Source organism: Blennius ocellaris (assembly GCF_963422515.1).
Source record: "Blennius ocellaris genome assembly, chromosome: 6".
Taxonomy (NCBI): domain Eukaryota; kingdom Metazoa; phylum Chordata; class Actinopteri; order Blenniiformes; family Blenniidae; genus Blennius; species Blennius ocellaris.
In genome coordinates this window covers 25435279-25449303 of record NC_137655.1, presented here as the reverse complement: position 1 = coordinate 25449303, position 14025 = coordinate 25435279, and the positions used below count along the sequence as shown (strand labels likewise).

At 48.3% G+C, this 14025-nt stretch overlaps 1 protein-coding gene across 1 annotated transcript in view; it reads left to right on the top strand.

Annotated features, from left to right (window-relative positions):
- The window catches only part of zmym2 (zinc finger, MYM-type 2), a 50913-nt gene extending 38673 nt beyond the window's left edge, over positions 1–12240 (top strand). Inside the window, exons 20-26 of the mRNA XM_080498572.1 lie at positions 2155–2270; positions 2390–2543; positions 2628–2770; positions 8214–8328; positions 10211–10453; positions 10950–11079; positions 11790–12240. Of these exons, the coding sequence (XP_080354698.1) occupies positions 2155–2270; positions 2390–2543; positions 2628–2770; positions 8214–8328; positions 10211–10453; positions 10950–11079; positions 11790–12021 (1133 nt within the window). The 3' untranslated portion in view covers positions 12022–12240. The remainder of the gene's footprint in view (positions 1–2154; positions 2271–2389; positions 2544–2627; positions 2771–8213; positions 8329–10210; positions 10454–10949; positions 11080–11789) is intronic.
- Positions 12241–14025: the final 1785 nt, after the last annotated feature.

Below are 14025 nucleotides of genomic sequence, written 5' to 3'. Positions count from 1 at the left end.
GAAGCAGTTGTTTAATCTGAAGAGGAAGAAGGTGAAGCTGTTGTTTAATCTGAAGAGGAAGAAGGTGAAGCTGTTGTTTAATCTGCAGAGGAAGAAGGTGAAGCAGTTTAATCTGAAGAGGAAGAAGGTGAAGCAGTTTAATCTGCTGAGGAAGAAGGTGAAGCTGTTTAATCTGAAGAGGAAGAAGGTGAAGCAGTTTAATCTGAAGAGGAAGAAGGTGAAGCAGTTTAATCTGAAGAGGAAGAAGGTGAAGCAGTTGTTTAATCTGAAGAGGAAGAAGGTGAAGCAGTTGTTTAATCTGAAGAGGAAGAAGGTGAAGCAGTTGTTTAATCTGAAGAGGAAGAAGGTGAAGCTGTTGTTTAATCTGCTGAGGAAGAAGGTGAAGCAGTTTAATCTGAAGAGGAAGAAGGTGAAGCAGTTTAATCTGTTGAGGAAGAAGGTGAAGCAGTTTAATCTGAAGAGGAAGAAGGTGAAGCAGTTTAATCTGAAGAGGAAGAAGGTGAAGCAGTTTAATCTGAAGAGGAAGAAGGTGAAGCAGTTTAATCTGCTGAGGAAGAAGGTGAAGCAGTTGTTTAATCTGCAGAGGAAGAAGGTGAAGCAGTTTAATCTGCTGAGGAAGAAGGTGAAGCAGTTGTTTAATCTGCAGAGGAAGAAGGTGAAGCAGTTTAATCTGCTGAGGAAGAAGGTGAAGCAGTTTAATCTGAAGAGGAAGAAGGTGAAGCAGTTTAATCTGCTGAGGAAGAAGGTGAAGCTGTTTAATCTGAAGAGGAAGAAGGTGAAGCAGTTTAATCTGAAGAGGAAGAAGGTGACGCAGTTTAATCTGAAGAGGAAGAAGGTGAAGCAGTTGTTTAATCTGAAGAGGAAGAAGGTGAAGCCGTTTAATCTGAAGAGGAAGAAGGTGAAGCAGTTGTTTAATCTGAAGAGGAAGAAGGTGAAGCTGTTGTTTAATCTGCTGAGGAAGAAGGTGAAGCAGTTTAATCTGAAGAGGAAGAAGGTGAAGCAGTTTAATCTGAAGAGGAAGAAGGTGAAGCAGTTTAATCTGAAGAGGAAGAAGGTGAAGCAGTTGTTTAATCTGCAGAGGAAGAAGGTGAAGCAGTTGTTTAATCTGCAGAGGAAGAAGGTGAAGCAGTTTAATCTGAAGAGGAAGAAGGTGAAGCTGTTGTTTAATCTGCAGAGGAAGAAGGTGAAGCTGTTGTTTAATCTGCAGAGGAAGAAGGTGAAGCAGTTTAATCTGAAGAGGAAGAAGGTGAAGCTGTTGTTTAATCTGCTGAGGAAGAAGGTGAAGCAGTTTAATCTGCAGAGGAAGAAGGTGAAGCAGTTTAATCTGCAGGTGTCCAGCTGGAGTTTGTTGAGGACAACGAGGCCTCAGTCACATTAGAGGACCGTCAGTTCAGGTGGACCAAATGGACCAAATGGACCATCAACGGTCCTGCTGAATGTCTCTTGTAGCTCCTTTGTCCCGACGCTCAGGCCAATGACATCTCAGGACATTGCATCTGAGCACAGCACTGCCCCCACTGGCCAGCCGTGGTACTGCTGTTTGTTCTCCTGCACGTGAAGCTCTCAGCACATCTGGGCCTTAACGGTCGATGGATTAACCAGCTAATGAGCTTCTCTGTGGGACAAATTGTTTTGGTTTGTTTATTTTTCGAGGATCCTCTACAGAAAACATTAATCTTAAAAAAAAGAGGATTTGTACTAGATTCAGTCCTGGCTGGTTTCCATCTGCAGACACATTCTAATACATTGCAAATATAACCTGCATTAATGATTAGTAATATTATAATTAACATCAGTAATCAGCCATTAAAATTCATCACCTGAATTCCTACAGAATTCTAAAATACACTGAAGAACAACGCTACGGACAATTTAAATGGAGGAATGCTGACACAGCTGGTTTTCTTTAAAGTTCTTTTCCAGCTTTGGAGAATAGTTAGAAAAGTTACACAGGAAAGCAGAGACACCCTGTTCGACATGTCGAGGGTGGAGGTAAAGTCGTTATAATTGAGTTGATAGAGGAGTGGAGCAGCGTGGCGGAGCTGAGGAAGGTACAGATGAATAATATTAGGTGACGGTGCAGAAGAGTTGGAAAGCCCGTCGAGGACGAGACGGTGGAAGGACTGAACATGTTTTGTCTTTTCTCCGTCCCAGCCTCAGAGCCGGTTCCAGCCGTGGAGGGGATGGATGACGACCTGGGCTTCTCCTTACCTCCGGTCCTGACGGAGGAGAAGGAGGAGCTGCCTCCTCCACCCAGACCCAGGAAGAGAGTATGTAGAAACCAGCAGAACGGGCGGCTCGCTGGAGGACCAGGTCACTGAGTGTGTGTGTGTGTGTGTGTGTGTCTGTGTGTGTGTGTGTGTGTGTGTGTGTGTGTGTGTGTGTCCAGGGAACCAAGAGGCAGGCAGTAGAAGGTGCAGGCTGGTCCCCCTCCGCCCCCCCAGATGGACGCTCGCTGCCCCTCAGAGCTCGCTATGGCCTCAATGCCTGGAGGCGCTGGGCGCTGTCGCCCCCCCACCAACCACAGGACGGCTGCTCAGCAGGTGGGCCCGGCGCCCAGCGCCCAGGTGTGAAGGAGACGTGTCTGTGGTCTCACTGCAGGGTGTCTGTCCCCCGTGTCCCCCCAGCCCGGCCTCAGGCCCAGCTGCTGTCTCTGAGTCCCGAGGAGCTGGACCAGGCTCTGTCCAGGTTCGTCCAGGAGGTGAGCCGGCCCAGCGGGGGGCGCTACTCTCCGGACAGCGTCCTCTACCTGTGTCTGGGGATCCAGCAGGTTGGTGCTGACAGACAAACTCCACATGTGGCCTGTTGGGTGCTTTTTCAGAATCAGAATCAGAATCAGAATAGTTTTTATTGCCATTGCTTGTAAACAGGTTCACAAACTAGGACTTTTTCTTGGTGAGACGTGCAACATTAAACATAAAACACATAACACAGGGTTTAGATCAAAATAGCTATAAACTTTAAGCTATAAGGCTGTAGGGGCATGCATAGGAATATAAAAATAAATAAGCTAAAAATAAGAGGTAAAATATGGTCGACGACAACAATGGACATAGAACAACAGGATTGGATTTCCATACGGTGCATAAGGTGATGGAGTGATATAAAGTGGTGCAGTGGATCTCAGTGCAATAGAGCAGGTTACAGTCTGTGCTGAGTCATTAAGTCTCTGTATTGTTCATGAGTCTGACGGCGGTGGGGAAAAAACTGTCCAAGTGGCGGGATCTCTGGGTCTTGATAGACCGCAGCCTCCTGCCTGAGGGGAGAGGGGTGAATAGTCCGTGTCCAGGGTGAGAAGGGTGAATAGTCCGTGTCCAGGGTGAGAAGGGTCAGCAGTGATCCGACCCACACGCCTCCGGGTCCTGGAGATCAACAGGACTTGGAGAGATGGGAGCTGACAGCCAATCACCTTCTCAGCAGTACTTGTCCCGGTCTGTGGCCCCGGGGTACCACCCTGTGACGGAGGAGGTGAGGATGGACTCGATGATGGCCGTGTAGAACTGCACCAGCATCTTGGTCGGCAGCTTAAGTTTCCTCAGCTGCCGCAGGAAGAACATCCTCTGCTGGGCCTTCTTGATGAGGGAGCTGATGCTTGGCTCCCATTTGAGGTCCTGGGTGATGGTGGTACCCAGGAAACGGATGGAGTCCACAGTGGAGATGGGGGTGGGGGAGTCCGTCAGGGTGAGGGGGGGACGGAGGGGCTGTGTCTTTCCTGAAGCCCACGATCATCTCCACCGTCTTCTGGGCGTTCAGCTCCAGGTAGTTGTGGCTGCACCAGGACGCCAGCCGGTCCACCTCCCTCCTGTAGGTGGACTCATCACCGTCAGAGATGAGCCCGATGAGGGTGGTGTCGTCCGCAAACTTGATCAGTTTAACGGACTGGTGACTGGAGGTGCAGCAGTTTGTATACAGGGAGAAGAGCCAGGGGGAAAGTACACAGCCCTGAGGTGTCCCAGTGTTTGTAGTCCGAGTGTCCGAGACGATCTTCCCCAGCCGCACGTGCTGTCTCCGGTCGTACAGAGGAATTCTGTATAGATATGTATGAAGACTATATATTTATTTATTTATTTATTTGTTCATGTTATTTCATGCCAGTTCACTATATATATATATATATATATATATATATAATTGTCATCCATACATGAACAAAAAGGAACAGAGAAGATTAATCTTGTGTTTTCTGTTCCTATTAGCACTTTTCAACAAAATCAAATCAGTTCGATCCCCCATAGCCCCCCCCCCCCCCCCCCCCCGACTCCTCACCAGGTCACAACATAACAAAAACAGCCTCCTTTTTCTTACAGTTCAACAGTTACAGTCAATTTTATTTTATTTTCCAATTCTTTTCATCGTCTCTCAAAATTTTCTGTTTGTACATTTTCTTAAATTTGTAAACATTTAAACATTTAAATTCCACACTTAAAGACTTCCACAGTTTTACTCCATAAACAGACGGACGTTTCTGTTTCAACGACGTCGTGCAAACATTGTTCTGAAAATCATATTTCCTCCTCTGGCAAACGGTTTGTGCAACAAAATCATTTTGAACGTCGCTTGGCAATTTTTTTTGTTTTGCTTTCCACATAATAATCAAAATGTTTAAGTCGACAAGGTCCTTAACTTTAAGAAGTTTATTTTCAATAAATAAAGGATTGGTGTGTTCTCTATAACCTTTCTTACTGATGATTCTAATTGCTCTTTTCTGCAACAGGACTAAGGGCTTAGTGGTACTGGTAGAAGTATTAGTGGTACTGGTAGAAGTATTAGTGGTACTGGTAGAAGTATTAGTGGTCCTGGTAGAAGTATTAGTGGTCCTGGTAGAAGTATTAGTGGTAGAAGTATTAGTGGTCCTGGTAGAAGTATTAGTGGTACTGGTAGAAGTATTAGTGGTCCTGGTAGAAGTATTAGTGGTAGAAGTATTAGTGGTCCTGGTAGAAGTATTAGTGGTACTGGTAGAAGTATTAGTGGTCCTGGTAGAAGTATTAGTGGTGCTGGTAGAAGTATTAGTGGTACGGGTAGAAGTATTAGTGGTACTGGTAGAAGTATTAGTGGTGCTGGTAGAAGTATTAGTGGTACGGGTAGAAGTATTAGTGGTGCTGGTAGAAGTATTAGTGGTAGAAGTATTAGTGGTGGTGGTAGAAGTATTAGTGGTACTGGTAGAAGTATTAGTGGTACTGGTAGAAGTATTAGTGGTCCTGGTAGAAGTATTAGTGGTAGAAGTATTAGTGGTCCTGGTAGAAGTATTAGTGGTACTGGTAGAAGTATTAGTGGTCCTGGTAGAAGTACTAGTGGTACGGGTAGAAGTATTTCTGGTCCTGGTAGAAGTATTAGTGGTAGAAGTATTACTGGTAGAAGTATTAGTGGTGGTGGTAGAAGTATTAGTGGTACTGGTAGAAGTATTAGTGGTCCTGGTAGAAGTATTAGTGGTACTGGTAGAAGTATTAGTGGTGCTGGTAGAAGTATTAGTGGTACGGGTAGAAGTATTTCTGGTCCTGGTAGAAGTATTAGTGGTAGAAGTATTACTGGTAGAAGTATTAGTGGTGGTGGTAGAAGTATTAGTGGTACTGGTAGAAGTATTAGTGGTACTGGTAGAAGTATTAGTGGTACTGGTAGAAGTATTAGTGGTGCGGGTAGAAGTATTAGTGGTACGGGTAGAAGTATTAGTGGTACTGGTAGAAGTATTAGTGGTGCTGGTAGAAGTATTAGTGGTACGGGTAGAAGTATTAGTGGTGCTGGTAGAAGTATTAGTGGTAGAAGTATTAGTGGTGGTGGTAGAAGTATTAGTGGTACTGGTAGAAGTATTAGTGGTACTGGTAGAAGTATTAGTGGTGCTGGTAGAAGTATTAGTGGTACTGGTAGAAGTATTAGTGGTCCTGGTAGAAGTATTAGTGGTAGAAGTATTACTGGTAGAAGTATTAGTGGTGGTGGTAGAAGTATTAGTGGTACTGGTAGAAGTATTAGTGGTACTGGTAGAAGTATTAGTGGTCCTGGTAGAAGTATTAGTGGTGCGGGTAGAAGTATTAGTGGTGCGGGTAGAAGTATTAGTGGTGCGGGTAGAAGTATTAGTGGTACTGGTAGAAGTATTAGTGGTGCTGGTAGAAGTATTAGTGGTCCTGGTAGAAGTATTAGTGGTCCTGGTAGAAGTACTACTGGTAGAAGTATTAGTGGTCCTGGTAGAAGTATTAGTGGTAGAAGTATTAGTGGTCCTGGTAGAAGTATTAGTGGTGCTGGTAGAAGTATTAGTGGTCCTGGTAGAAGTATTAGTGGTCCTGGTAGAAGTATTAGTGGTGCTGGTAGAAGTATTAGTGGTCCTGGTAGAAGTATTAGTGGTCCTGGTAGAAGTATTAGTGGTCCTGGTAGAAGTATTAGTGGTACTGGTAGAAGTATTAGTGGTACTGGTAGAAGTATTAGTGGTCCTGGTAGAAGTATTAGTGGTGCTGGTAGAAGTATTAGTGGTCCTGGTAGAAGTATTAGTGGTCCTGGTAGAAGTATTAGTGGTAGAAGTATTAGTGGTCCTGGTAGAAGTATTAGTGGTACTGGTAGAAGTATTAGTGGTGCTGGTAGAAGTATTAGTGGTCCTGGTAGAAGTATTAGTGGTACTGGTAGAAGTATTAGTGGTAGAAGTATTAGTGGTCCTGGTAGAAGTACTACTGGTAGAAGTATTAGTGGTCCTGGTAGAAGTACTACTGGTAGAAGTATTAGTGGTCCTGGTAGAAGTACTACTGGTAGAAGTACTACTGGTAGAAGTACTACTGGTAGAAGTATGACCCAGACTTCAGCACAGTAATGAAATAAGGAGAATCATTGAGGAATAAATCAGATTCAACAGGCGACAATCAAACAAATCTCTGACTTTATATAAAATGCCGATACTTTTGCTGATTTTTCTTTTTACATAATCAATATGATATAATATAATCTACCACGTGTGTGTGCAGATTACTACTTTAGGTCACTTCTTAAACACTTCATGTGTTCATGACCCGTGAAAAATGTCCAGTTACACATCAGAGCACATGTATTATTCCAGAATGTTCTCTGTTAACAATCAGTTTAACCATTAGGGGGGAAGGTTCGTGACAAACCTGTTAATTCATGTCAAATCTACTGCTGTCGAGGTTTGGGAGGAAGTGATGGAGGCCTGTCTCTATTTCCTGAATATTTCTTCTTGAGTCGCCACAAGAGTATTTGTGCCACTGAGAAGTGTTTGGAGTGAACAAAGGAATTTAAAACGTTTAATAACAGCAATAACTCCATTTTTCACGTGCATGTCTGTATGTATGCCGGCTCATAATAACCTTGAAATTTAGAGTTGAAGGGTTTTTCATTTTGTGGCGCAGAGACATTTAGTAAAATGTTTCAAAACTGAATTTTTCGTACTGATTAGTGTCTTCTGGGTTTTCAGCGACTGAGGCTCTGACGGCTTCGTGGCTCCAGTGCTGAGATCTGAGTCTCTGCTTCCCTTCAAGGGATTTGTGAAAAAACGTATTGTTCCTTCAAAATATCCTTGTTGGTTTCATCGGCCGGATTGAGAAACTAAACAAAGGTAGTCCTTTAGCTGTATTGTTATTCACAATACGCCCAGCTGCGTTGTATAAAACTGAATGAAAATAAGTGTCATTAGTGACATAAAACACTTTGAGGGCTGCTAAAGCAACAGAAGCAAAGATAATCCAAGTGAACTCCATTTACCACAACTCTCTTTGTGTTTCCGTCCGTCGTCAGCTGGGAGGTAGGAACTAAAGTGAGAGTGAGTGTTTGCAGTAGGACAGGGATTATGGGTGCAGCAGGGTTTCCTCCTCCGCTCACATGTGAGCCGCAGCAGCAGCAGCAGCAGCAGCATGGCTGCAGTGGAGGACGCAGGACTGTCCTGTCCTGTCCAGGGACACTTTCTCTCAGAACCATGGAAGATCGACTCTGGTAGTTTATGGATTTATTCTTTTTGTGTGTAATTGATCGTTTTGAAATGTGTTTTAAGCTTCTTTTTGTTCTTCTGGGAGTTGGGAGTGGGGTTGGGGGTTGGGCCGCTTGCTTCTCTTCACACAAGCTGCTTCGTGAGGTCTGTGTTTCCGTGTCCAGTGATTAGAACCATTTGCTGTTCACATCCTGAAAGCAGTGATGACCGTCTCACTATGAGGACACTCAGACTGAAGCAGCAGCCGCCGTCATGCTTTGTCTCATTCTTCTAATGGCTTCTGATGTGTGTGCAGCATCTACATGCCAAAGGCCGGAAGGACGACCTGTTCAGTGACCCCTGTTACCAGCAGTTTGGAGAGGAGCTGAACAAGGTTCTGAAGAACTGGCAGCCCAGTGTGCTTCCTGATGGTGAGTGTGAAGCGAACACTTCAGTTGGATTGTGACTTTGGGCTAAATGTTAATTTATCACCTTGATCTGTGGCCCAGACAACATGGAGGGGAGGTGTGTTAAATTCCTTTCCTTTGTCTGCCTGTAAAGTGGTGCCACATGTCTGCAGACTCCTCCCGCACTCACTTCCTGCTCCGCAGCCAATAGGAGTGTTTGGTTTTAAGCCCCGCCCCCTCGGAGGCCCCATGAGCCCAGCAGGTCTGCTCAAACAAGCGGCGCTGCATCAGACGACATTCAAGCTTCGTGTTTGTAGATAGAATGAAAAAGTCAGAGGAGTTTGACTCCTGCAGGCTTTTCCTCATTCACACGTTTCACCAGGTTTCTTTTCTCTAAAGTTCATAAGCTTGTGATCAAAGTCCCCTTGATCTTTAAAGGGGTTTGATTGTTTCTATGACTATAATTTACCAGCAAATTCTGAGTTTCATACATTTACAGGAAGCTTTTATTTTCAGCGGCATATTTTTGAGTGGAATTTGTGTTAAAACAAACCGTTCCTGATAGTCTCAGCAGGCGCAGCGGCGTTATTTCCTCCACAGGAGACGCTTACATAACCAGAAAGTCATGTTTGTGTCAGGAATGTACCGATAAGAAAAACCAGAAGTGGATCCTGTATCATTCATGGCTTCGTGGGTCTGCAGGTGTGTTTACCTGAGCAGCACAGGCAGACATAGGAAATCTACTTTATTAACCTCGTTTCCCCCGTTTACAAGGAGGCAAAGTTGCATTCTGGAAAATATCATGAAAAAAGAGCCGTTATGGTCTTTTATTGGATCCAATTAACTTTAGAAGCTTGTGAAGGAAGAAACTGCAAGAAAAGTGGTGTTCCACATGGAGAACATGCAAACTGCACACTGGCCTTACCATGGCCTTACCATGGCCTTACCGCGGCCTTACCATGGCCTTACCGCGGCCTTACCGCCACATCGTCCAGAAATACCATTTCGATAATAGAGTGATGGGAGCAAAGTGAAAACACTGTTTGAGGTGGTGAGCTGGTGTTTCTGTCCCTGTACTGAAAAGTGTCAGTACAGACACTGGTCAGTACTGACCACTGTCTGTACTGACCAGTGTCTCTGTACTGACCAGTGTCTGTACTGACCAGTGTCTCTGTACTGACCACTGTCTGTACTGACCAGTGTCTGTACTGACCAGTGTCCCAGTACTGACCACTGTCTGTACTGACCACTGTCTGTACTGACCAGTGTCCCAGTACTGACCAGTGTCTGTACTGACCAGTGTCTCTGTACTGACCAGTGTCTCTGCACTGACCAGTGTCTGTACTGACCAGTGTCTCTGCACTGACCAGTGTCTGTACTGACCAGTGTCTGTACTGACCAGTGTCTGTACTGACCAGTGTCCCAGTACTGACCAGTGTCTGTACTGACCAGTGTCTCTGTACTGACCAGTGTCCCAGTACTGACCAGTGTCTCTGTACTGACCAGTGTCCCAGTACTGACCAGTGTCCCAGTACTGACCAGTGTCCCAGTACTGACCAGTGTCCCAGTACTGACCAGTGTCTCTGTACTGACCAGTGTCCCAGTACTGACCAGTCTCTGTACTGACCAGTGTCTGTACTGACCAGTGTCTGTACTGACCAGTGTCCCAGTACTGACCAGTGTCCCAGTACTGACCAGTGTCTCTGTACTGACCAGTGTCCCAGTACTGACCAGTGTCCCAGTACTGACCAGTGTCCGATGATTAGAACGTCTCTGCTGTTCACATCCTGACACGTTGTGATTGCACCATGATGTATTATGAGGACGCTGACTCAGCACTGCTGCACCAGTAGAATGTCCTCCGCCCTCCTCGTCCTCTGACCTGACGTGGTTGTCTGTCCCCCAGGCTCGCTGTGGGGTCGGGTGGAGGAGCAGAGCCTGTGGAGCAGCAGGCAGCTGGGGGCCCAGAGCCCCGGCGCTCTGCTGCGCTCGCTGGTCTACCTGAACACCAAGTACTTCGGCCTGCGCACCGTGGAGCAGCACCTCCGCCTCTCCTTCGCCAACGTCTACGGCCCCGACACCGTCCATCCTGTTACCATGGAGACCACAGTCTGCATCCGCGTGCCTTCCCTCTCTCAGGACCCCCACGGTAGGACAGCGTCCAGCTCCGGTGGAGGACGGTGGTCTCTAGAGGACTGTGGGTTGAGCTGATGCAGGAGAACTGTTCTAATGTGCTTCATCTGATTTAACGTTGTACTTTAGTGCCTCAGTGCTGCCCCCTACTGTCAGAGGCCTGGCTTGTCTCACTACCCGGGCATGGTATATTAAAAAAAATGATGTAATGTAGATTTTCCGTCTTTAGAAGTCTGGACTTGGTCCTGAGAGGCAGTGTGCTCGTCTGTGGACACGTCTGACCCCTCAGGTTCACGACCCTCCAAGTCTGAACCCAGGAAATCAAACACAATCAGAGAACCACCATATTGTAGGGGTTAAAATGATCCGATCACCACCTGCTTCACCTACATGAATTCTATTTACCTTCTAACAACCCCATCGTTTACCTGCAGCTTTAATGAGAAAATATAGAAACGGTATATTTCACGTCTTCAGTAACTCACGTTTTAATATTTGTCGTCGCCCTGCAGTGCAAACGGCGTCTGGAAAAAGGAAACGCAGCCTGCAGGACGTGGGCCGGGAGGCGGACGAGGACTCGGGGAGCTCCGGGCCCGTCAGGAAGCACGAGTGTCGGCTGTACGAACTCTACAGGTCCAAGTGGTGGGTTCAGCCTCTCATCGTCTCCGGTGCTTTGAAGTCCTGTGATTAAAACGCTTTGCTGTTCACATCCTGAAATCCACTGTTGACTTTTAAAAGATGAGGACTTAACTAACCTGTGACCTCCAGTCTTTTTCCTCCAGAGGAAATTCACACAAATGTTCTCTGTTCTCTCCTCTCTCCTCTTTCCTCTCCTCCGTCTCTTTCCTCTCCTCTGTCTTGCTCTTTCTTTCTGCTTTGATCTTCTCATCACTCCTTTATGTGCCGTCTCTCTCCTGGATCGGTTGTTCCGTCCTGCCCTCTTCTCTCCTTCCCCTCCTCCATCTCTTTCCTCTTCTCTCCTTCCCCTCCTCCGTCTCTTTCCTCTTTTCTCTCCTCCGTCTTGCTCTTTCTTTCTGCTTTGATCTCGTCTCATCACTTTATACTGCTGCTCCTTTATATCCCGTCTCTCTCCTCGATTGGATGTTCCTTCCTGCCCTCTTCTCTCCTCCCCCTCCTCTTCTCTCCTTCCCCTCCTCCTCTCTCCTTCTCCTCCTCCTCTCTCCTTCCCCTCCTCCGTCTCCTTCCCCTCCTTCTCTTCTCTCCTTCCCCTCCTCCCGTCTCCTTCCCCTCCTCCTCTTCTCTCCTTCCCCTCCTCTTCTCTCCTTCCCCTCCTCCCATCTCCTTCCCCTCCTCCTCTCTCCTTCCCCTCCTCCGTCTCTTCCTCCTCTCAGCCCTCCGTCGTTACGAGAACACCTGGACGTCTTCTACGTCCAGCCGGATCCGAGCTGCAGCCTCGACGACCCTCTGTGGTTCAGCACCTCGCCGCTGGAGCAGCAGGTCCTGGAGAGCGTCCTCACCAGAGTCCTCCTGGTCAGGGACATTCACACAGAGACACCTCACCTGGAGGACGAGGAGGAGGAGGAGGAGGAGGAGGACCCGGGCCCTGCCGTCGAGGGCGAGTAGCAGCTGCTGGGACGTCTGGACAGTTGAAAGATGAAGGCCAGGTGCTGTCCGGTTGTCTCGTCCTCGTCCTCCTGGTGAGGGACAAAGGGACACATGAGGAAACTGCTGATGATCAACCGAGTGACCTTCTGCTTCAGAAACTAACCATCCTGGACACAAGCACTGTTGGACAGTAGAGACGTTATGGAGGACAAGGAGGGGGGGAGACACAGGAGGACAGTAGAGACCTTATGGAGGACAAGGGGGGGGGGGGACACAGGACAGTAGAGACGTTATGGAGGACAAGGAGGGGGGGGGGTGAGGGACACAGGAGGAGGACAGTAGAGACGTTATGGAGGACGGGGGGACACAGGAGGAGGACAGTAGAGACGTTATGGAGGACGGGGGAGGGACACAGGAAGAGGACAGTAGAGACGTTATGGAGGACGGGGGGGGGACACAGGAGGAGGACAATAGTTTGTTCTTGGTCAAAACAACATCAGGTAGAAGACGTCGGTCATCGACTGACCATGAATCCTGAGATGCATCAACTTTATAGTACGTGAATCAACAGGAGGAGGAGACACCGGGGGGGGGGGGGGGTTCCCTGCTGTGAGCGAGTAACGTCACCGGGGGGAGGGGAGGGGGGGGTTCCCTGCTGTGAGCGAGTAACGTCACCAGAGACACCAGGAGGATGAGGGACGGCTGCTGGTTGTAACCAACATGCAGGTGAAAGACATTTTAAACCACGACGAGGAGCCGAAGGTCAAAGAGTCTGGTTCCCCTTCAATTTGCACATTTTGACAAAACGGCCTCCCTCTAATCTGTTTGACCCCAATTCCTGTTCCCCCACATGAAACATTGTGCTGGACTGACAGGTCGACGACTACCTCATTGTAAAACTCTTCCATTAAATCAAGCCAGGATTTTAACGGCTCGTGGAACGAACAAATCCAAAGTTCAACTTGAGGCCTGGACTCATTTCAGTTTGTGAAGTTTCTTGTTTGCAAGAACGACCAAATAGGTGAACAGAACTTTAACTTTAACAGCAGGAAGGTTCACTTCCTGTCCCCAGCAGCCTCGTGGTCCTGGTGTAGCGCCCCCCCAGCAGCCTCGTGGTCCTGGTGTAGCGCCCCCCCCCAGCAGCCTCGTGGTCCTGGTGTAGCGCCCCCCCAGCAACCTCGTGGTCCTGGTGTAGCGCCCCTCCAGCAGCCTCCTGGTGTAGCGCCCCCCCAGCAGCCTCGTGGTCCTGGTGTAGCGCCCCCCCAGCAGCCTCGTGGTCCTGGTGTAGCGCCCCCCCAGCAGCCACCTGGTCCTGGTGTAGCGCCCCCCCCCCCCCCCCCCCCCCTTCCTGCACTCCTTTCCAACCATTGCCTTTGTTCAGGTAGCGACAACACACGCAGAGCATTTAGCTTCAGGACGCCGCCGTCTCCGCCCACCATAGCTGAATGTACCTGGCCGGGTCCTGAGGGTCGTCTGACCTCCACCCGGCGGTCTGCAGACCCCCCCCACCACCCGGCGGTCTGCGAACCCCCCCCCCCCGCCGCCGCCCGGCGTGTTCCCACAGTTTAGACGTGTGGCTTCTTCCTGGGGCGACCTTCATCCCCTCCCGCTCGCCGCCCTTCCTCAGCGCTGCTCTCAGGCGAAGCCGTCGTGCCACAGAGGCGGTGGCGCCGGGAGCCCCCCCCCCCTCCCCCCCCCCCCACCCCCACCAACATGCTGCATTTCTCTGTAGGACTTTGGGGAAGCGTCAGTCATGCGATGTAGCGCCACGCGGAGTGTAAATATGTGGACCTGCAGAGGGACGCTGGAGAAACCTTCCGCTTCAAGAGCTCCTCCTGAGAAACGTTTTTTAAGAAAAAGAAAAAGAGAAAAAAAAATGACAAGCAAGTATTTATTTGTTAGCGCTGGACTTCCTCATGTCAGGTTGAGGACGTCCGTCCCCCCGTCTCACGTCCTGCAGGAGGCGTGAGGCTGCGACTTCGTTAGTCTGTGAAGAAACTGCAAACTACATGAAGGACGAGC